We start from the raw sequence: 24,429 nt of genomic DNA, 5'->3' as shown, positions 1-24,429 counted from the left end.
TTATTCAACATGGTGGTGGGAAACTATCATAATGCATGTGGTCAGAAGCCTAAGTGAGCTACTTTGATGCGGGACAGAAGAGGATAATAGGAGCATAGGTAATGGAGCCGACAAACTTGGACCAGAAACCCAGCTTTGCCACTACAAGTAAGTAGGAAAGTTTATGAATCCATTAGATGAAGATCCATTTGATAATCTTCCTCAATGGACAGATGGGAGGATACAATGAGAATTTCTATGTAGAGCACCCAGCCAGCATATGCCCAGGATATAAGCCATCTAAGCAAGCACTCTGTTTGCTGTGAAACCCTTAAATGGGAGTGGGTCAAAAAAACAGTCAAAATATATTCTAACAAGCTTTTCTGTCTAATAACATTAGAGATCACCTTTTATTATAAGAAGAGATATGGAAACATACAATTTTGAAGCCATTTATTTGTTTATGAAGTGGTTATTAACAAGTCTATGTAAGGTTAGGATTCCAATCTAAAGTTTTCACCTGAAAGCCTTCAGGGTTCAGTTGTATGTCATGTAACGAGGAGTAGCACTGAATTTGGCATAAGACTTAATGACCTTATTTACAGCTTCCAAGAAATCCTTCTCGGTAGCGATTTTTCGCCGTGCTCTGATGGCAAACATACCAGCTTCTGTGCAGACGCTTCTAATCTCAGCACCTTTCAAACAAAAAGAAAATAAACAGGCTTAATTAAAGCAGCCTGAACAGACAGACCAGCAAATATAAGCAAGAACTTTCTACTTACCAGTGCTATTTGGACACAGTCGTGCTAACAATTCAAATCTGATATCTCTTTCAACACTCATCGAACGAGCGTGAATCTTAAATATGTGGGTCCGACCCTAAAAATGAGAGAATTGACAAATATGAAAATGCAAAAAACATCACAGGAAGAAAAAACTTCAAAAATCCCTTTCCTAAAATGAAATGATTTTCTTACCTCTAGATCGGGCAGGCTAAATTCAATTTTTCTATCCAATCTCCCTGGCCTCATCAGTGCTGGATCCAAAGTATCAGGTCTGTTAGTGGCCATCAGCACTTTAATATTGCCTCGAGGATCAAAACCATCAAGCTGATTGATCAGTTCCAACATTGTTCTCTGCACTTCATTGTCACCTCCAGCACCATCATCAAACCGAGCCCCTGAGAAGACAAAAGATAAGCTCTTCAAGTCCACTCAGAGTAGCACTATGCATGACCTGAAAGTACCATAAATCTCAGTTCAAATTATGCCCTCCGGAATAAGTGCATATCCCACTTTGAAGCAAATCCTGTAAGAACAGCCTGCGTTATACAAAACTAATTAGAAAGTGAACCTTTGCTTTCAAAAGTATTCATCACAGATTTACTTAACATTTTTTAAACTGCCTATGGGGCAGTTTTATGTTTTCAAAGTCTACCACATTTATTACTTAATTTGAACCTCTCAAAACCTCATGAAGTACACAAGGCAAGAATTATTCCCTTTATAAAGTAAGAAAACTGAGGCTAAGAGATTAGTCAAAATAACTTGTCCTCAGGAGTTCGAGACCAGCCTGGCCAACATGGTGAAACTACGTCTCTACTAAAAATACAAAAATTAGCCAGGCATGGTGGCAGGTATCTGTAATCCCAGCTACTCAGGAGGCTGAGACATGAGAATGGCTTGAACCAGGAGGCAGAGGTTGCCGTGAACCAAGGTTGCGCCACCGAACTCCAGCGTGACCGACAGAGTGAGACTGTGTCTTTTAAAAAACAAAAACAAAAAAACCTGTCTAGATTTCATGGCTAATACTGTATTTCCTGTGCACTAAGAAAAACCACCACCAATTAAATTATGCCCCAGTGCTTTCTTATGACATTAGATGATACTTCTCAATTTAGGAGTTGTTTAAAGTGTGGAAATAGGTGTTGTATGAATGAAATCACATATAGGTTGAGCATCCCATATTTGCAAATATGCAAAATCCAAAATGCTTCAAAATTTGAAACTCTTGAGCCCCAACATGATGTTCAAAGGCAATACTCATTGGAGCATTTTAGATTTCAGGTTTTCATATTTGGGATACTCAATCAGTATAATGCAAGTACTCCAAAAGCCAAAAGCCAAAATACCTGAATTCTCAAACATTTCAGCTAAAGGATATTCAACCCATTGCACAAAAATAAAGGCTCTGAAAAATGGCAATGGTATATAATGTTTCTTCTTCCCTTTACAGTTTAGCAGTACTACTTATTAGATCTGTGGCGCCAGTGTTTCAGAGCTCATAGAAGAGTTATTGTTAAAATTCTGTATAAGAATTAACATATCACTTTAGAGTTTTCATGAAACCGAATCCTAAAGCAGTTCTCTTAACATATCATTCTCACCTCCAATAGCATCAATTTCATCAAAGAAGATAAGGCAGGCTTTTTTTGTTCTGGCCATTTCAAAGAGTTCACGAACCATTCGAGCCCCCTAACAAGAAAAATGATTTATTAATTCAAAATTGATTTTAAAATATTTTAAAGTAAATATAAAGTTACGCTTCAAACTTTTCAATATTTATTTTTAACAGTATTCTCACTCATTATTACCTAAACTTTTTTTATTTTTTTGTTTTTTTTTGAGATGGAGTCTTCCTCTGTCGCCCAGGCTGGAGTGCAGTGGTGCGATCTCAGCTCACTGCATCCTCTGCCTGGGTTCAAGTGATTCTCCTACCTCAGCCTCCCGGGTAGCTGGGATTACAGGCATGTGCTACCAAGCCCAGATAATTTTTGTATTTTTAGTAGAGATGGGGTTTCAGCATCTTGGCCAGGCTGGTCTTGAACTCCTGACCTCATGGTCTACCCGTCTCAGCCTCCCAAAGTGCTGGGATTACAGGTGTGAGCCACCACGCCCAGCTGTTTTTATTTTATTTTATTGTTTATTTTTTGAGACAGAGTTTCGCTCTTGTTGCCCAGGCTGGTGTGCAATGGCACAATCTTGGCTCACTGCAACCTTCGCCTTCTGGGTTCAAGCGATTCTCGTGCCTCAGCCTCCCGAGGAGCTGGGATTACAGGCATGTGCCACCACACTCAGCTTTTTCTATTTTTAGTGGAGATGGGGTTTCTCCATGTTGGTCAGGCTGGTTTTGAAATCCTGACCTTAGGTGATCTGCCCGCCTCTGCCTCCCAAAGTGCTGGGATTACAGGTGTAAGCCACCGCACCCAGTCTACCTAAACTTTTTTTAAAAAGACTGAAGTTTGCTCCCCAGTCCACCAAATTAATCTTGCTAGCCTTAAAATATTAAGTCATTTGCATGATTCTGTATCTATTAAATAGCAATAGGTTTCGGATCTGATGAGGTCAAATTAATAGTTAAATAAAGGAACCATTCTAATCAGTAAAACTTGAGTAAATAAAAGCATCTGATCTATCACTTGGAATTCCTGATCATTGAATTTGACTTGTAAGTTTTAATTAGGGAATAAAAGGATACTTCAACTCATGCAGCTCCGTATCTAATTCTTACTGTAAATATACGAATCATCAACAGGTTTCAGATACAATACGTATAGCCCTAGACTTATTCTCTAAATATATATATGTATATGGATGTCTACAAACATACAGACAACCTATGCTCTCACTTTCTCATTAGGACTGAAAACACTGCCCCTGAAGTAAAAGTATACTTTTGAATTCACTTACCAGGCATTTCCATAGAAAAGCCACATCTGTAGAAAATGTCATCCTTCTGAGGAGGGGGCATACTGGTTAAAATTTTAAGTGGTTGTCTATTTCCAAATGACCACAAAGGCAGCTTCTAAACTACTAATTACAATCAAGAAGTTTCAGGTCTCAGGCCGGGTGTGGTGGCTCATGCCTATACTCCCAGCACTCTGGGAGGCCAACGCAGATGGATTGCTTGAGCCCTGGGCCGCATGGCAAAACCCCATTCTACAAAAAATAGAAAAATTAGCTGGGCGTGGTGGCATGTAGCCATGGTCTCAACTACCTGAGAGGCTGAGATGGGAGGATCGCCTAAGCCCAGAGAGGTAGAGGCTGCAGTGAGCTGAGATCACAACACTGCACTCCAGCCTGAGCAACACAATGAGACTGTCTCAAAAAAAGAAAACAGAAATTTCAGGTCTGGATCCCTCGATGCAGAAGTGCCATTTTTAATTTCATTCATACTGTAAAATCTTTCACAGGGCTATATATTCTTTGACTATGATAAATTGACTTTACCTCACCGACGTATTTCTGTACAAGCTCAGATCCAATAACTCGAATGAAGCACGCATCAGTCCGATTAGCAACCGCCCGCGCACAGAGTGTCTTGCCTGTACCGGGTGGACCAAAGAGCAGCACGCCCTTGGGAGGCTCAATGCCAAGGTTTACAAACCTCTCTGGCTGTGATAGAGACACAATTTTCACACTTACCACTTCTGTATAACAAAAATCAGACTACTTCTACATCAACAAAGTGCTTTTATGTTTAGTCTTTTATCCTGAAAACCATACTTTAATATTTAAATCAAAAGTATTAAGTCTACAATCTACATACTTGGACTAAGTAAGAAATTTTACTTATTCTAAGACATAAGTTCTAAACTGGACTCATATCAATACATAAGACTGAATGGCTTTTAAAAAGCGCTTCTATTATCCAGTCTTAAAATATTTTCCTAATTTTAAAAAATTATGGTGTTTAAGGAACACAATTATCTGGTATTCAATATCCTAGTTTTCCATTATCCTCCCAAGTTTAACCTGCTTCAACTTAAGCCCCTTTCTTCTCGATGTCTTTTGAAGAACCAGTTTCTTCTATAATAGCCTGTAACATATTTAACATATTGCTAAAGGTTACACTGAGCCTCCTCTGTCACTGTAAACAGCAGATCTTTCTTTTTTAAATATACTTGACCATTCAATCCTTTTTGCTTGCTCTCCCCTAGAACTTACCAACTCTCCACACCTCCTCTCTCCACCCTCTCAAAAAAATTCTCATTAGGGAAAATAGTAAAAGCCATCTAATATACAAGCAATTTTAGTGCTCAATACACAAAAATGTATACAAAGAAATTTAAATACAACACTCAGCTACTTACATGAAGTAATGGGGTTTCAACTACTTCTCGCAATTTCTCAATCTGTTCCTTACAGCCACCAACATCACTGTATGTGACATCAGGTTTCTCTTCCACCTAAGAGAGGGACAGAAATGTACAACATACAGTCACAGGCCTTTTGGATACTGTCCAAATTCAGTAGAATAGACCTAATACCTTAAAAGAAAAATCAAACTCACAAGTGAGAATCTTAATAAAAATTGAATACATTGCCCAGTGCCCTGGTACTACTTGCTGTATTACTTATCATGACACTAATGAATGAAAGACAAACTAGTAAAATAAAGACAGGTGAGAGTCTGTCTCAAAAAAAACAAAAAATACTGCCAGGCTCAGTGGCTCACGCCTAGAATCCCAACACTTTGGGAGGCTGAGGCAGGCCGAAAACTTGAGGTCATGAGTTCGAAACCAGTCTGGCCAACGTGGTGAAACACCGTCTCTACTAAAAGACAAAAATTAGCCAGGCATGGTGGTGGACGCCTGTAATCCCAGCTACTCGGGAGGCTGAGGCAGGAGAATCGCTTCAACCCAGGAGGCAGAGGCTGCAGTGGGCCAAGATCACATGACTGTACTCCAGCCTAGATGACAAGAGCGAAACGCCATCTCAAAAAACAACAACAACAAAAAAAAACACATAGCCTTCCTTTTCCCTCCCATAGTTTCTTACCTGCATCATGGTAACTGTTGGGTCAATCTTAGGAGGCAATGGAATGTGAATTTGATATTTATTTCTGTCCACACTAAGGAAGTAAAAAAGACAGTCACTAATACATTCTTTAAGCTTTCAAAGTGATTTTATGTTTAGTCTTTTATCCCCAAAGCCATACTTTAAGAAAACAAGAGAGAGACAGAATCCCTAAGGTTATATAAAGAGAAATAAAGAGAGCATGAAACCTGAGGATACTAAATTATATGTCTAACATGGCAAACAAGAATTACAGAGAAATACAAAAATAGCCTGTGGAGTGCGCACATAGGTAGAGTTAAAAGTAAGGTAAAGAATGCTTTGGCTTAGCCAGGTGTGGTGGGATGCACCTGTAGTCCCAGCTACTGGGTAGGTTGAGGCTGGAGCATCACTTGAGCCCAGGAGGTCAAGGCTAAAAAAGAACGCTTTGTCCTAACAGCAACCAAACCCTTGAGGAGGGAGGGGAGATTTTTTTTTAATTTACTGAGTGAATTGTTATGGATTCTATAGACATTAACACACTTGGCATCATAACTATCCTAAAGCAAGTAGTCCCCCAACCTATACCATGTTACCGTAAATAGACTGGTAACCTCAACTCTGAAATTTGAAGCCATTCATAATAAACAACAGTAGGAGTAGGGGAGTCAGGGAAGCTGATGGGATGTTAGAAAGCAGATGCAGAAGAAAGAATTTTCAACTATAGTACATTACTAGATCATCCCTTGGTATTCCAAGGAACTCAGTTCATTTATTCACCACAAAGCCAAGGATGTGAATGTGAGACAGCATCCTTAGTAAAAGTATTTATTGTAAATAGAAATCTTACCCCACTCTCATCCCTTCTTCAATGTCAGTAGGTGCCACTTGATCACTAAGGTCCACCACAAACTTGGCAAACTGCTTTACGTTGATAATGTATTTTGGGTCCTCCGAATCAGCATTGATTATCTTTGTACACCTAACACAGCAAAAAGCTTGATTAGAATAAGGAACCTAAGCCACTAATAATTAATTCAACCAACTAGATTCTATCCTGAGTGTGCAAAATATAGGTATAAACTGGAACTACAGAAACTGGGACATTGTTAAAGATCCTTTTCTGTACTCAACTCTGAAGGTCCATTCGACTTTAGCCAAGCCATAAAATTTTCAAATACATTCTCCTGGAAAATTAAACCCAAATATCTCATCATTAAGAAGTTATCTGATTTCTTGATTTCCATAATTTATATTCCTTTATTATTAGTGATGCTCCTGTATATCTTAAGTTGCTCTCGTTTTCATTTTCCCTATAAAAAGATGGTCTTGTCTTACACCAAATTCAGTAATAAATGGGTTTTCATTCTTTTCCTGAGTTTATACTTTAAATCCGTTTTCTTTTTATTTTCTTTCCCTCTCTCTCTTTTTTCTTCTTTTGAGATGGAGTTTCACTCTTGTTGCCCAGGCTGGAGTACAATGGCATGATCTTGGCTCACTGCAACCTCCGCCTCCTGGGTTCAAGCAATTCTCCTGCCTCAGCCTCCTGAGTAGCTGGGATTACAGGCAACTGCCACCATGCCTGGCTAATTTTTTTTTTAATTTTTAGTACAGACGGGGTTTCACCATGTTAGCCAGGATGGTCTTGATCTCCTGACCTCGTGATCCGCCCGCCTCGGCCTCCCAAAGTGCTTTTTCGAGACCGAATTTCACTCTTGTTGCCCAGGCTGGAGCGCGATGGCGTGATCTTGGCTCACTGCAACCTCCGCCTCCTTGGTTCAAGCAATTCTCCTGCCTCAGCCTCCCGAGTAGCTGGGATTACAGGCATGCACCACCATGCCTGGCTAATTTTTTTTTTTTTTTTTTTTTTAGTAGAGATGGGGTTCCTCTCGAACTCCCAAGGTCAGGCTGGTCTCAAACTCCCAACCTCAGGTGATCTGCCCACTTCAGCCTCCCAAAGTGCTGGGATTACAGGCGTGAGCCACTGTATCCGGGCTTTAAATCCATTTTTATTGTTTTTGCTACTTTTTTTTCTTTTTTTAACTGAGGCAGTAGAAGCTTTTTTTTTTTTTTTTTTTTGAGACAGAGTCTTGCTCTGTAGCCTAGGCTGGAGTGCAGTGGCATGATCTCAGCTCACTGCACCCTCAGCCTCCCAGGTTCAAGCAGTTCTCCTGCCTCAGCCTCCCAAGTAGCTGGGATTACAGGAACGCACCAGCACGCCCAGCTAATTGTTTTGTATTTTTAGTAGATATGGGGTTTCACCATGTTGGCCAGGCTGGTTTCAAATTCCTGACCTCAAGTGATCCACCTGCCTCGGCCTCCCAAAGTGCTGGGATTACAGGCATGAGCCACTGCACCCAGCCAGTAGAAGCTATTTTTAACTTAATTATATTCATTTCCATATGGCCTGGTAAAAATGAATTGATAATGCCACGTACATCACAGTATAAAAGTCAACTGCCTTTCCCCTTCTATAGTATCTATCTACTAAAGAAAAACAAAAACAAAAAACAAATCACATTAGAAAGCTGCTACATATGCAAGAATTACAGAGAAATATAAAAATAGCCTGTGGAGTGCACACGTAGGTAGAGTTAAAAGTAAGGTAAAGAATGCTTTGGCTTAGCCAGGTGTGGTGGGATGCACCTGTAGTCCCAGCTACTGGGGAGGCTGAGGCTGGAGCATCACTTGAGCCCAGCAGGTCAAGGCTAAAAAAGAACGCTTTGTCCTGACAGCATAATTGTTTGAAGGACTCTGTTTTCTGTTACCAACCACGTTTGCTATGGAGGAAGAATTATGCCTATTCTCTACCAAAAAAAAAAAGAGGCTGACCAAAAATCCTGAAAGGAGTAACAAGAACAACAAACAGCAATAATACCAAACCCCGGGGAGAGGAAGAATCTGATTTCCAGAGGTGACACATTACATTATTTTAAATGTCTAGTTATCACCAAAAGTTATGAGATGCAAAACATTATGAGATGCATTTTCCCTTATGTATGACATTATGGCTCATACATTAAGGGGGAAAAAAGCAGTCAATAGAAATCGTCCCTTAGGAAGCCTCGATGTTGGTGTTATTAAACAAAACTTTTTTTTTTTTTTTAGACGGAGTCTCACTGTTGCCCAGGCTGCAGGGCAGTGGTGCGATCTTGTCTCACTGCAACTTCCGCCTCCCAGGTTCAAGCAATTATCCTGCGTCAGCCTCCTAAGTGTCTGGGATTACAGGCGCCTGCCACCATGCCCAGCTAATATTTTTATACTTTTAGTAGAGACAGGGTTCACCATGTTGGCCAGGCTGGTCTCGAACTACTGACCTCAAGTGATCCACCTGCCTCAGTCTCCCAAAGTGCTGGGTTTACAGGCATGAGCCACTGTGCCCAAACAAAAACCTTAAATCAGTACAAGAAATATTTTCAAAAAGCTAAAGGAAACCATACTTAAAGAGTTAATAAGAATGATGAGAAGAATGTCTCACCAAATAGTGAATACAGATAGAGAAATTAGACTGGAATATTATTTGGCCATAAAAAAAACTTTCAGCCATTTTTGAATATGGATGAACCTTGAAATATGCTAAGTGAAGGAAGCCATATACTATATGATTCCATTTAGATGATATGTCCAGGATAGTCAAATTCATAGACACAGAAAGTAGATTAATGGTTGCCAGGGGCTGGGAAGAGAGGGGAATGAAGACTTCTAATGGGTATCAGGTTTGTTTTTGGGGTAACAAAAATATTCTATTCTGGAATTAGTGATGATAAATGCACAATTTTCTAGATATTCTAAAAATCACTAAATTGTACACTTTAAAAGAGTGAACCTCATGGTATGTGAATTTTATATCAATAAGATTGTTATTTAAAAATTCATAAGCTGGCCAGGCAAGGTGGCTCACACCTGTAATCCCAGCACTTTGGGAGGTTGAGGTGGGCAGATGGCTTGAGCCTAGGAGTTCAAGACCAGCCGAGGCAACATGGCAAGACCCTGTCTCTACTAAAAATAAAAATAAAAATAAAAATAAAAATAAAAAACAGCCGGGCATGGGGTGGTGTGCACCTGTGGTCCCAGCCACTTGGGAGGCTGAGGTGGGAGCCCAGGAAGCAGAGGGTGCAGCGAGCTGAGATCATGTTACTGCACTCCAGCCTTGGTAACAAAGTGAGACCTTGTCTTTAAAAAAAAAAAAAAAAATTCACAAGCTAAAAATTACACATACACAAATTTTATCAAGATTTTTAAGCAAAGAGTATGAGACTAAAATCAATGGAAACTTTTTCAAATAATCTTTGCTTTCTTTTTTTTTTTTTTTTTTTTTTTTTTGAGACGGAGTCTGGCTCTGCCGCCCAGGCTGGAGTGCAGTGGCCGGATCTCAGCTCACTGCAAGCTCCGCCTCCCGGGTTTACGCCATTCTCCTGCCTCAGCCTCCCAAGCAGCTGGGACTACAGGCGCCCGCCACCTCATCCGGCTAGTTTTTTGTATTTTTTAGTAGAGACGAGGTTTCACCGTGTTAGCCAGGATGGTCTCGATCTCCTGACCTTGTGATCCGCCCGTCTCGGCCTCCCAAAGTGCTGGGATTACAGGCTTGAGCCACCGCGCCCGGCCAATCTTTGCATTCTTTAAGGCCTGGGATCTTGCAGGAGTGTGGGGCTCTTTAGCTAGTCTGTCTGTTATGAAAAATCTATATGAAAAGTTTCCCTCTAACTGCTTTACGAAAAAAAAAATTCCCCTCATACGGACTAGAGAAACGTACCTAAATTTTTTATTTTCCCATAGAGAGATAAGAACATATTACAACCATGATTTAAGAGCAGAACATTCAACACACACACACCAATGAAAGAATAAAGATGAGATCCTTGAAATCAAAAACCTGAGGTTTTTTTTTTTGTTTTTATTTTGTTTTGTTTTTTTTTTTTTGAGACGGAGTCTCGCTCTGTCACCCAGGCTGGAGTGCAGTGGCCGGATCTCAGCTCACTGCAAGCTCCGCCTCACGGGTTCACGCCATTCTCCTGCCTCAGCCTCCCGAGTAGCTGGGACTACAGGCGCCCGCCACCTCGCCCGGCTAGTTTTTTGTATTTTTTAGTAGAGACGGGGTTTCACCGTGTTAGCCAGGATGGTCTCGATCTCCTGACCTCGTGATCCACCCGTCTCGGCCTCCCAAAGTGCTGGGATTACAGGCTTGAGCCACCGCGCCCGGCCAAAAAACCTGAGTTTTTTTACCTGAGAAATTAAAAACCTGAGTTTTTTACCTGAGAAATTAAAAACCTACGAGAAGAAAACTGGGAGGAAAAAAACCTCAACAGAAGAATTCAAAGATAAAGAAAAGCTCATAGAAAGTAAAGTAAAAAGGCAAAACAAAGGAAACCAGGAAAGAAAGAGTAGCATATTAGAGGAGCAATCCTGGAGGCCCCATATCCAAATAAGAGAATTCAGGAGTAAAGGTCCAAGGAAATGGAAAGAAATTAACAAATAGTTTCAAGAAGATTTGCCTTACTAAAGGATAAGAGAGCCCAGCACAACGGATGAAAACAGACCAACACCAAGGCACATCACCATGAAATTTCAAAAAGAGAACAAGAGAAGACTCTAAAATTTTCAGAGAAAAAATAGGCCACATATACAGGACTGAGGATCAGAATGGCTTCAGAGTAACACTGGGAGGCAAAGGACAACAGAACGACACCTTCAAAATTTTGAAGAGAAAAGAACTTTATACTCGGCTAAGATACTTTCAGACATATGCAGTCTCAAAGTATTACCTCCCAACTGACCCTTTTCCAGGAAGCTACCAGAGGATGTATTAGACCTAAATAAAGGTGTAAGGAAACCAAGGAAGAAAGACTAACAGTACACAAGCAACAGGAGGGAGGCAAAGGGAAATCTCCACAGTAGAGAAGTCAGACAACGATTGTCATTAAACAGGCATAAAGGACAACTGGTCCAAACCAAAGCAGTTCAGGAAGTGCTGGGAAAAACTTAAGGAAAATGAAACCGAGAGAACACCAGATGCAACTGAGGTATAATTGAGAGAAAACTAACAGATCTAATGCATCTGAAGAGCAGCTTAGACAATCAAGAGAAAGTGGGAGGTTGAGTTTATAACATATGCACAGAAAACCAGGCAAATGAAGAAACAAGACATTAAAACAACCACCACCAAAATAAGTGGCACAAGAAAGGAAAAGCAATCACAGCTTACCACTTGGCTCTTTGTGAATAGTATTTACATAGCCATAATCATATGAACACTGAATACTGATCTAACCAAAATTATAACAGAATTACACCGGAAGGATGTTGGGATAGGAAGGGTGTGCCTTCAACATGAAGGCAGAGGAAACAAAACAAAATCCTCATCTTCCATGGTGGGAAGCCAAAAGATAATACCTAAAACTAAAAAATCAAGAAGCAGGAATCTACAATACACAAGATATAGCAATATCCATTAGAACCATGAAGGCGAAAACCAAAATAATCAGCTAAAAAAGGTGAAAATGAGTGTCTGTAGGGAAGAGAAATTGGGAAATACAGTTGTTATTATTTAACTATTTAACTCTTTTTTTTTTTTTTTTTTGAGATGGAGTCTCACTCTGTCGCCCAGGCTGAAGTGCAGTGGCACAATCTCGGCTCACTGCAACCTCCGCCTCCCAGGTTCAAGCAATTCTCCTGCCTCAGTCTCTCCAGTAGCTGGGATTACAAGCGCCCACCACACCCAGTTAATTTTTGTATTTTTAGTAGAGACAGGGTCTCACCATGTTGGCCAGGCTGGTCTCAAACTCCTGACCTCAAGTCATCTGCCCGCGTGGGCCTCCCAAAGTGCTGGGATTACAGGCATGAGCTGCAGTGCCCAGCCTGAACTATTTAACCCTTCAAAAACCATAATAAAACTAAAAAATGGATAAATAAATAAATAAATAGAGGGAGAAAAGATGGAAATTGGGAGGTAGGAAGGGTGAGTAGATGGGAAAGAAAAATAATCTTTAGCTTTTAGGAACTAAAAATAAAAACAAAATTTTTAAAAGGATCATAAACAGAGAATATGTTTATAGCCTTGAATTGGGCTAGGCTTTTCTGAGCAACATTAACACCCAAAAGGTATAATGGAAATACTGGTATATTTTATCTCCTAAAAATGTAAAACATTAGTACAACAAAAGGTACCAAGAAGTTAAAAGTGACTAGGGAAAAATACTTGTAGCATTACTTAAGAAAAGATAATATGTACAATATATGAACTGTTTCTAAAATTAACAAGAAACAACTCAAGAACATGAGTAGTCAAAGAAATACAGAGGTTTAGTAAACACAAGAAGTAGCTATCACACTAGTAATCAGCACAGTACAAATTAAAATTATTTTCCCTCAAATGACAAAAGTGTAAAAATTGAAAACTGCATATCTTACATTCATCAGACAAATGGATATTTGCCTCAAATCCTCTCGGTAAAAGTATAAACTGGTCAAAGCAATTGTCACAGGATTTTAAAACTGTAATATCTTCGACCCCTAGAATTCCACTTGTAGTAAGCTAGCCTACAGAAATGTATGCACATACACTGAGAAACATTTAACATGAATGTTCACTACAGTGCTGTGTATAATAACAGAAATTGTTATAGCCTAACATCTACACATTATGCAATTTTTTAAAAACATGAGAAAAAAGAAATAAGTGTACCTATATTAAAGACACAGATTCCCAAAACATGTAGTTATGTCTAAAAAACAAAAAAAAATCAGGATATGTTTCTTGCATGCAAATACACACAGGAAGATACACAGAAAGAGGATTAGGAGGGCCAAACTATTTCAGTACTTATGTTTGAGGAAAGGGCAACAGGAAAGCAAGTAGGAGAAGGGAGTTTTTCACATCTTGCTCTACATCTTTTTGTATCATTTAAATCTTTTAAATGAATACACCTTCATGTATTTTTGAATAATTGTTTAAGGCATAAAATTTTAACCCCAGTTTTGTAGAAAGCTTTATTTACTTGGAATTTGGAATAAAAATACTTTATGAACTATTATATTATCCCCGAGACTCTAACATTAAGTGCTTGAAAATACAGACAAAGGGAAGTTGCCACAGAGCACCTGTGCATACCTGGCAACCTGTAAAGGCTGTTCACTCTGGAGTGTCTGCTTATCTGCAGCCAAATCCCAGAGTGCTGGTGGGGCCAGGCCAGTGTCAGATTCTTTAATACCTACATAAAGAAAGATGACAAAATTTACTAAAATGTAATGCATCGCCCTAAAATAAGCTTTCTGAACCTCGGCCCTCCTGACATTTTGCACTGAATTTCGTTGTGTGCATTATAGGCTGTTTAGTAGCATCCCTGGCCTCTCACCACTGGATGCCAGCAGCACCACCCTCTCTCAAAGTCATGACAATCAAGAATGTCTCCAGACATTGCCCAGTGTCCTCCGGGAGCGGGTGGGGGGTGTGGCAAAATCACCCCAGCTGAAAACTACTACCCTGCCCTAAAGTAATTGTCAAGCCAAAAATATAATGCCACATTTGATATTTTTGTGTAGGTCAAATGTAAAACTTCATCATTCAAGTTCCCCCAAAAAATGTTTCCAACTTCCAGGAAAGAGCCCAATTACTTCGAGCAAAACTATGCTGTGGATCTTATTTTTATCCAAAAAAGTTTTTCGACTTGTTAACTGAAGTTTACTGAACTGGGTTTTGACCAACAGAAACATTACTGGCTTAGAAGATGGTATTGTTTCTTATGTCTTAACTGCATAAGCATTAAACCTGGTTGTAAAAAGCAGTGAAAGATATGGTTAAATGAGATCAAATTTCTTAACAGAAAGGAAGAATAACGATTTTTTAAAATCTGTAATCATAAAGGAGTAAAATCTGTAGTTAAACTCTTTTGATATTATTAACACATTACATTTAAAGGAAGGAAATGGGAATTTAAAAATACATACCAGTGAGCTCATTAATTTTCTTGAGAAGTTGCTGAATGTCATCTTCAACTTGCTTGATCTGCCTAGAGTAAGTGCTCTGACCCTAGGTGATGAAGGTCAGTTTAGTTAGAATATCAGGATATCAACAATTTATTAAACTACAGGCAAAAATTATTTTTAAGTTACAATTTCAATAGCTATCATTATCCCAAAACTTGTGAAGTAGAGAGGTGTTCCTGAGCCAATATTTCCCCCTAAATACACAATCCACTATTATGCAAGATAACAAATGAAAATCATGGCCAGGCACGGTGGCTCACGCCTATAATCCCTGTACTTTGGGAGGCTGAGGCAGGTGGATAACCTGAGGTCAAGAATTCAAGACCAGCCTGGCCAACATGATGAAACCCCTCTCTACTAAAAATACTAAAAATTAGCCAGGCACAGTGGCAGGCGCTCGTAATCCCAGTTACTCAGGAGGCTGAGGCAGAAGAATCCCTTGAACCCGGGGGGTGGAGGTTGCAGTGAGCCAAGATCGCGCCACTGCACTCCAGCCTGGGTGACAAGAGTGAAACTCTGTCTCAAAAAAAAAAAAAAATTGTGTGAAATTATGCAAAACTACTGACTTTTATGCATTAAAACTTCATTTCCAACTAATTCAGTAATACTTGTTAAACATAGTAAACACATGTAAATTATTTTAAATATCTTTCAATATAGTATCACATTTTAATCATGAATAGGATTAAAATAATACATAAACTGAGACATGCCAAAAACTCTGATCTATAAACTTCAGGTAGGTAACTTCATTTAGTGAAAATTACAAAGAGCTGCCAAACATTCTAAGTATTTCGTTTCTTTTTATTTTTTGTTTGGTTTTTTAATTTTGGTTTCTTAACTTCTTCTAATTATTTTGGAAGGACAATACCAAAACAGCTTTTATTTCAACATAAAACATCTATAGTTTGTAGACACTGAAAGGACTTACATAAGTTTTTAGCAAGGCAATATCCCCCTCATCCAGAGCTGAAAGAAGAGAGACAATACATGAGATTCAAAAAGAAACTACAATTAACATTTTCAAAAAAAGAAACAAAAAGAAAAAAAAGAAACTAGAGCTGATCAACTTTTCTGTTCGATTCAAATTGTTTTAATTGAGGGCCAAAACTCAAGCAAGATTATGATGATATAAATCCAATCAAATAGTTCCTGGACTCAAGTAATTTTTATCTAACTGGGAGGAAGACAGATTTTTAAAAGTACATAATATACATGATTACCTATTTTATATAGTATTATGTAAAACACATCCATTAAGGATCTTGGTTAAATTATACCATATTCATACAATGAAATACAACGCAGGCTAGGTGTGGTGGCTCATGCCTGTAATCCCAGTACTTTGGGAGGCCGAGGCGGGCATATCACCTGAGGTCAGGAGTTTGACACCAGCCTGGACAACCTGGCGAAACCCCGTCTTTACCAAAAATACAAAAATTGGCCTGGCATGGTGGCACATGCCTGTAGTCCCAGCTACTCGGGAGGCTGAAGCCGGAGAATTGCTTGAACCCAGGAGGCGGACGTTGCAGTGAGCCCAAATCACATCACTGCAATCCAGCCTGGGTGACCAAGAGACACTCTGTCTCAAAAAGAAAAAGGAGATCCAATGCAGCAATTTAAAATGGTAACAGAACACAGGCATAGAAAGCAATCCAACAAATGCTATTCAGTGAATCAGGTAGGTTTTAAAAAAACCATATAATGTGCATATATTTTGTTTTTATATAAAAATCACTTAAAACACATGTGGAGAGTAACCTGAAATGGTGTTCTACGGTGGTTATCCGGGATTTCAAGTGATTTACAGTTAATCTTTTCTATTCACGAATTCTGCATTCCTGAATTTGCTTAGTTGCTGAAATTTATTTGTAATCCCCAAATCAATACTCATGTGCTTTCATGGTCATTTGCAAATAGGCAGAGTGGTAAAAAATTTAAGTTCACAGCTAAGAACAAGTCACTCTAACTTCTTGTTTCAGCTTTACAAAGATGACTAGAAGATGGAGACGGTAGGGGAAACGTAATGTAATCCAAGCAGTTCAGGCTCTGGGGCCAGGTGGACAGGGTTTGAATGCCAGCTCTGGCATCTGTTAGTGGGGTGACCTCAGCCAAGTCACTTAACACTTCTGAACTTTGTTTTCTCTTTTGCGAAATAAAGAAAAAAAGAATCTACCAGGATGAGTTGTTTTTAGGATTTAAGATTATAATCAGCCGGATGCTGTGGCTCACACTTGTAATCCCAGGCTGAGGCAGGCAGATTGCTTGAGTCCAGGCGTTCAAGACCAGCCTGGGCCACATGGCAAAACCGTGTCCCTACAAAAAATACAAAAATTAGCTGGGCATGGTGGTGTGTACATGTAGTCCCAGCTACTGTGGGGGCTGAGGCAGGAGGATTGCTTGAGCCCAGGAAGTGACAGCTACAGCAAGCTGAGATCGTGCCACTGCACTTCTGCCTAGGTAACAAAGTGAGACCCTGTCTCAAAAAAAAAAAAAAAAAAGGATTATAATCTACGTGAGATGTATATATATATTTCTCCTAGGAGCAAGTGTTCAGTACTTCCTAATTCACGGTTCACAGCAACTGTATAGAACATATCTATCATGAAAAACAAGAACCAATCATACGATCATACATATTTTAAGGAAAAAAACGGCAGGCCTTTTTTTTTTTTTAAACTAGGTATGAGTAGAGGTAGGAAAAAGCATGCTTAGGTAATAGCAGCTAGACCAGGTAAGCTGAAACACAGTATACACATTAGGCAGTAATAGGAAATTAAGTAGATGGAGGTTTGGGGCTCTAGTGAGTTAGACCATAAATTCCAGAATGAGGTAATCAGGGCCACTACAGTCGACATTATAGGAAATGTGTCTTAGAAAGAAATAGTTCGCCAAGATATGAACAACAGATTGGAGTGAGGCCACTCAGAAGTCATAAGAACCTAAATAAAAATGGTAGCAATGAAAAGAGAAAGGAACGGTTGGATTAAAAAAAAAAAAACCCTCAGAGGTAGAATCTACAGCACATGGCAAATGACTAAATGTGAGAAGCTGAGGGGAGAGGATCAAACCTGATGCCCAGGCTTCGGACCTAGGTACTACACAATAGATGTCACAATAGAAAGTGGTTGGCAGGGAGATACGAAGTTCAGTTTTAATTTTCTTAAGTTTGTGGTACTATTACCAGAGCAGAAAAGAGTTAACATAGCATGAATAATTGCTATCCTTTGAAAGGCCTGCTTATAAGGTTGGTTCTTGGCTCTTGTCTGAGAACAACGATTTCAGAGGGTTCCTACCATTCCCAGAACTGAAAAAGGTGGTTCATTGTGCTTAAAATGTTTATACAAACTATAGGGTTTATGCAGAACATTTATCTTCCTTCAGGGAGTCTAGAATTTTGGTATGTGCTAGGCAGAGATGCCTACATTACCACCCCATAATAAAACCCTTGGTGCCAGATCTCTAACAAGCTACCCTGGTTTGCAACATTTTACACAAATTGTCACTACCTGTTGCTGGGGGAATTAAGCGCATCCTGTGTGACTCCACTGGAAGAGGACCCTTGGAAGCTTGTGCCTGGTTTCTCCTGGACTTGGCCCCATGTGTCTTTTCTCTTTGCTGATTTTGCTTTGTATTCTTTCACTAAAATACATCATAGCCATGAGGATGACTACATGCTGAGTCTTGGGAATGCTCTTAGCATATTCCTGAGCCTGAGAGTAGGCGTGGAGACTATCCAACACGCCAGCATATCCTGATGCAGCATTCTAAAAGGCGGAGAGAAATCTGGCTTTAGAGGTCAGATGCTAGCTTGAGGATAAAAAGATTGACTAAGGAAGCATATAGAGTCCAAGACCAGAATGGATGAAATTAACAGAAACAAAACTTTAGAGAAACTACGTGAGGACACAATGAAGGAAAGAAAAGAAGCAGGAGGATAAACGGGAAGGTTCAGCAAGAGAAACCAAGATAGGCTCAAAGGCTCAACAATGTCAAAAACACAAGGATTGGGATTGAGAAATACTAAAGATCTGGGAATTAAGAAACTATTGATCAGTTTCAACAGATTTATAGAGATAGAAACTAAAGTGCAATAAGTTTAAAAATAAAATAAGAGCCTGGCATGGTAGCTCACCCTTGAAATGCCAGTACTTTGGGTGGCCAAGGTGGGAGGATCACTTGAGCCCAGGAGTTTGAAACCAGCCTAGGCAACATAACAAGACCCTGTCTCTACAAAAAAAAAGAAAAAATTGTTTAAATTAGCATGGCATGGTGGTGCACACCTATTGTCCCAACTACTAGGGAGGCTGAGGCAGAAGAATGGTTTTAGCCCGGGAATTCCCAGCCTGCAGTGAACTATGATTGTGCCACTGCACTCCAGCCTGAGCGACAGTACAAGACTTGTCTCTAAAAATAAATAAATAAGTAGTAAAGAAATGTACTGTGGGCGAATAGTAATAGCTGCTATAAATCGAGATGATCATTGTATGAGACACCGTGATTAGAGATATATATTATTATCTAATTCTATATAAACCTGTGAAGTAAATACAATTATTTCTATATTACAGATAGGAACAACAGTTTCACAGAATTTATTAGACAAAACTCAAAGCCAAAATTCAAACCTAGGTCTTTCTAACTCCCAAGCCTGTCCTTTCTGCCACTTTTAGGCAGTGAAAGAAAAAAAAGAAAATGACTTGTAACTTCAGAGAGCAGGAAGATTTTCTCAACTATGTTTTTAAGATAAAATGGATATTAGCATGTTTACAAGAACAAAAGGGAAAAATTCCATAGGACAACAAATAGAAGAGGTAGTGACTGAAGAAACAAAGTCCCAGAGGAGGAAGGCATAAGATCAAAAACAGAGACGGGAAGGTTGCACATAACAAAGTGATACCACTTCCTCTAAGGCAGAATTAAAACAGAAAATGGAAAATGTCAGAGAAGTTAAGAGAACTCTTAAGTGGATTCTCAATCTTCTCAGGAGAGAAAAAAGTCATCAGTCATGAAGAAAGAGACTGAACTGAGGACCTGAAAAACTTGTAAAAGGCTTGAAATAACCACTCAAACAAAGTGAGTCAACAGGAGATTCACAAAAACTTAACTGCAATTAGGACCAAGTTGAGATCTGAAAGCTTAAATTGAAAGTAACTTAATCAGGCCAGGCGCGGTGGCTCATGCCTGTAATCCCAGCACTTTCGGAGGCCAAGGCGGGCGATCACCTAAGGTCAGGAGTTCAAGACCAGCCTGGCCAACACGGTGAAACCCCATCTCTGCTAAAAATGCAAAAATTAGCTGGGCGTGGTGGGGGCGCCTGTAATCCCAGCTACTTGGGAGGCTGAGGCAGAAGAATCACTTGAACCCAGGAGGAAGAGCTGAGATCACACCTCTGCACTCCAGTCTGGGGAACAAGAGCAAGACTCCATCTCAAAAAAAAAAAAAAAAAAAGGCAGGGGGGATATGTATGAATAAACGCACAAGATCCTATATACATGTTAGTCATAACTGTATCCAAGGAATAAATGCGTTAATATTTTTACAGAATAACAAACCCAGAGAAACACACAGATCACTGTGCACAGATCAAATGATAAATCTCTGTGTCTAACTTTTCCAATAAATACTGAGTATCTCTGACATTTTCAGTGTCCTAAAATATTTTTAAAAGAAACAGCAGAATGAGATGAAGGTAGAAAGGAAATGCTTTCTTTTGGGGGAGGGTGTAAATGGAACAGGGTGCAAGGAAAAGATGAAGTTGTGAAGAAAGGGAAAAGTAAGAAGAAACATAAGAAATACCAAAAGAACATTTAAAACTAGCTTAAGGAACAAAAGGAGAAACAGCATAAAGATGAGATTACAAACGGGACTACTGGGAAGAAGTTATATCCAAAAATGGTGCGCATATCTCATGCACTGTAAGTTAAAGTATCAACTGGTACAATCTCCATGGAGAGTAATTTGGCACTTACAAAATCAGAACTCCATTTCTAGAATTTATCCTACAATTTGCACTTGTGCACTTGGTAAAAGTTATATAAACAAGATTATTCATTTTTTTAAATGTTTATTTTAAGTACAAAGAACTATCATGCTTCTTCATTGGGTAGATGCCTTGGATAATCCTTTGAAGGAAGATTATTTAGTCCAACTTAATGAAAGCAATATCCTTCGCATACTGAGGAAAACACTGGCGGCACATATTGAGGCACATCAGACCGTGCCGGTTTGAACAGACACGACAAGAGCTATAACCCTGGCCGAATTTTCGCGGGTGGCTCCAGTACAGCTGCTGGTGACCCATCTTGCTCTCAGAGTGCAACGAGGTAAAAGGTATTCATTGTTTTAAACAGCAACAAATTGGAAAAATCCAAATGTTCATCAATAATAGTTAAATACATTATTGTATACCCATAAAACGGGATACTATGCAGATGCAGAGAAAGTGACTACATGATAGGAAATTATCTCTTATATTAAAATTGTTTAAAATCGAGATGTTGAAGTATGTACAGCATGCTACATTTCTGTAAAAAAAAAAAAAAGGAATATATAAGCGGACTTGCTTCTATATGTATAGAGTATGTCTAGAAAGATATGCAAAATGGCAACATTAGTTGCCTCTGTGGAGAAGTTGGTGGCTGGGGCCAAGGATGCCAGGCTTTCCAAATGTATCTTTTCTGCCTCTTGAATTGTGAACCCTGTGGCTGTATTATCTGGTCAAATAATTTTTTTTAAGAAAATTACGTCTCAGAATTATAGCTACACAGTGGTAGCGCCCAGCTGTCACAGGGGGAAGGAGGAGGAGAGGAAAGAGGATCAGGTGACCCAGCACCGCCAAGCAGAACTTTTCAAGGCCTGTTAGGCCAACCAGGGTGCGTGACTTCTTCAAGACCCGAGAGCTGAGAATGAATAAAAATGTCCATCAGCAGATGAATACAGAACTTGTAGTGGATAAGGGAGACTGAGAAGGCAGGCAAGTTAATCCGGCCGGCGCAGACTAAATTACTAGGGGCACAAAAGGGCCAAGGCACAGAGCCAGGAGCGGGAATCCAGCTCCTCTCCTGTGCCAAGGCAGCTCCGCTCCAGTCCCGCCCCAGCTCCGAGCTCCTGCCCATGTCAACTGACCTCGGATGGGCTTGTCGTCCTTCTCATCCTCTTTGGTCTTCCGCTGATCGGCACCGAGGTAATCCGGCATTTTAGCAGCTCCAAATGCCTCCTCTCCTTAATGATTACACAGCACCTTCCTTGCTTCCGGTGGTGTCTTCCCTTTCCCTTCCCCACCGGAAGTATATTGGGCTCAGGCGGGCCCCTTTACGCAGTGCTAGAGAGTCCGGAGAGAGCGCTGGGGGAAACGCTGTGGCACGCTGGTTTTTGGACTGATTACCTGTGAAAAGGAAACTACAGTGTTTGTAAAACGCCTGTCATATTAGACACAATAAGTAGTGGCCACATCTACAAACATAGTGAAGGTAATCTATTTCTGGTAAAGAGTTAATATCCAGAATATTTAAAGAACTCCTATCCTACCACCCAAGAAAACAACCTAGTTTTTTAAATGAGCAAATAACCTTAATAAACATTGCTCCAGGCCGGGCGCGGTGGCTCAAGCCTGTAATCCCAGCACTTTGGGAGGCCGAGACGGGCGGATCATGAGGTCAGGAGATCGAGACCATCCTGGCTATCACGGTGAAACCCCGTCTCTACTAAAAATACAAGAAAATTAGCCGGGCGAGGTGGCGGGCGCCTGTAGTCCCAGCTACTCGGGAGGCTGAGGCAGGAGAATGGCGTGAACCCGGGAGGCGGAGCTTGCAGTGAGCCGAGATCGCGCCACTGCACTCCAGCCTGGGGCACAGAGCAAGACTCCGCGTCAAAAAAAAAAAAAAAAAAAAACATTGCTCCAAAGAAGATATACAAATGGACAACATCACTGTTAAGGAAATGCAAATCAAAACCACAGTTGGATGCCGCCACACACCCATTAAGATAGCTATTATTAAAAACAAGCAAAAACAAAACAGGAAACGAGTGTCGGAAAGGGTGACCCTTGGTTCCAGCAGACGCATGCGTGTGCTGCTGGATAAAATGAAATCCTGGTGCACTGTCGATGTAAATGTAAAATGATAAAATAGTGCAACTGCTGTGGGAAACAGTACGATGATTCCTCGGGAAATTAAAAATAGAATTACCATGCCATCTGGCAATTCGACTTCTGGATATGTATCCAAAACAATTGAAAACAGGATCTCAAAGAGGTATTTGTGCATCCATGTTCATAAGCAGCATCAGTCACGACACCCATAAGGTGGAAGCAACCCAAGTGTCCATCTACGTATGAATGGACAAACAAAACGTGATGCACGCGCGCGCGCGCGCACACACACAGATATTATTCAGCCTTAAAAAGGAATGGAATTCTAGTATAAGTTACAGCACAGATGCACCTTGAGAACATTATGCTAAGAAAATAAGCCAGTCACAAAAAAGACAAATACTATATGATTCCACAAATATGAAGTACCTAGAGGTGTCAGATTCCTAAAGACAAAGTAGAAGGATGGTTTCCAGTGGAGAGTTTTCTCCACTGGTATAGAGTTTCAGTTTGGTTTGTTTGTTTGTTTTTCGAGACGGAATTTTGCTCTTGTTGCCCAGGCTGGAGAGCAATGGCTAAATCTTGGCTCACCGCAACCTCCGCCTCCCGGATTCAAGCAATTCTCCTGCCTCAGCCTCCCGAGTAGCTGGGATTACAGGCATGCGCCACCACGCCCAGCTAATTTTGTATTTTTAGGAGAGACAGGGGTTCTCCATGTTGGTCAGGCTGGTCTCGGACTCCCAACTTCAGGTGATCCGCCCACCTCGGCCTCCCAAAGTGCTGGGATTACAGGCATGAGCCACCATGCCCGGCAGAGTTTCAGTTTGTAAGATTAAATGGGTATAGAGTTTCAGTTTTGTAAGATAAAAATAGTTCTGTAGGGTAGTTGCACAATAATGTGGATGTACTTAACATTACTGTACACTTAAAAATGGTGAAGATCGTAAATTTCATGTTATGTGTATTTTAGAACAATTTTTTTAAAAAACAAAACCCCCAGCCGGGCACGGTGGCTCACTCCTATAATCCCAGCACTTTGGGAGGTCGAAGCGGGCGGATCACGAGGTCAGTAGTTGGAGACCAGCCTGGCCAACATGGCTAAACCCCGTCTCTACTAAAAATACAAAAATTAGCTGGGCGTGGTGGCACGCACCTGTAGTCCCAGCTACTCGGGAGGCTGAGGCAAGAGAATCGCTTGAACCTGGGAAGCGGAGATTGCAGGGAGCCGAGATCGCGCCACTGCACTCCAGCCTGGGAGACAGAGCAAGCCTCCGTCTCAGAAAACAAAACAAAACAAAACACCTTATGACCTTAGAGTTAATGGTAAAACTCAATGGGAGGAGGTGTGAGGAAAAACATATATTAATATGACGAAAGTGGAGTCAGGTTACTTTGCACCTTGGAGCATGTTTTAACAGTGGTTGCATTAACAGGGATCAGGAAGAGGTTTGAGGGCACAAGATTAGTTCAATTTTTTTTTTTTTTTTTTTTTTTTTTTTTTGAAGACAGGGTCTCACTGTTACCCAGGCTGGAGTGCAATGGTGAGATCTCGGCTCACTGCAACCTCCACCTCCCGGTTTCAGCGATCTTCCCACCTCA

At 40.3% G+C, this 24,429-nt stretch overlaps 1 protein-coding gene and 1 pseudogene across 1 annotated transcript; both read right to left on the bottom strand.

The window, feature by feature from the left end:
- Positions 1 to 417: 417 nt before the first annotated feature.
- On the bottom strand, positions 418 to 22,005 carry PSMC2 (proteasome 26S subunit, ATPase 2). The gene is made up of 12 exons (XM_015134575.3): positions 21,867 to 22,005; positions 15,670 to 15,707; positions 14,700 to 14,781; positions 13,864 to 13,963; positions 6,607 to 6,738; positions 5,760 to 5,832; positions 5,072 to 5,167; positions 4,209 to 4,373; positions 2,366 to 2,453; positions 957 to 1,159; positions 762 to 858; positions 418 to 674 (listed from the first exon to the last, which is right to left on the bottom strand). Exons 1-12 carry the CDS (start codon positions 21,934 to 21,936, stop codon positions 517 to 519), a joined length of 1,302 nt encoding a protein of 433 aa, XP_014990061.1. The 5' UTR covers positions 21,937 to 22,005; the 3' UTR covers positions 418 to 516.
- On the bottom strand, positions 20,753 to 21,072 carry LOC144339908 (small ribosomal subunit protein uS14 pseudogene; annotated as a pseudogene).
- Positions 22,006 to 24,429: the final 2,424 nt, after the last annotated feature.

Source organism: Macaca mulatta, chromosome 3, assembly GCF_049350105.2.
Source record: "Macaca mulatta isolate MMU2019108-1 chromosome 3, T2T-MMU8v2.0, whole genome shotgun sequence".
Lineage (NCBI taxonomy): Eukaryota > Metazoa > Chordata > Mammalia > Primates > Cercopithecidae > Macaca > Macaca mulatta.
Note: the sequence above shows the minus strand (reverse complement) of the source record. Positions and strands in the feature narration are given on the sequence as shown.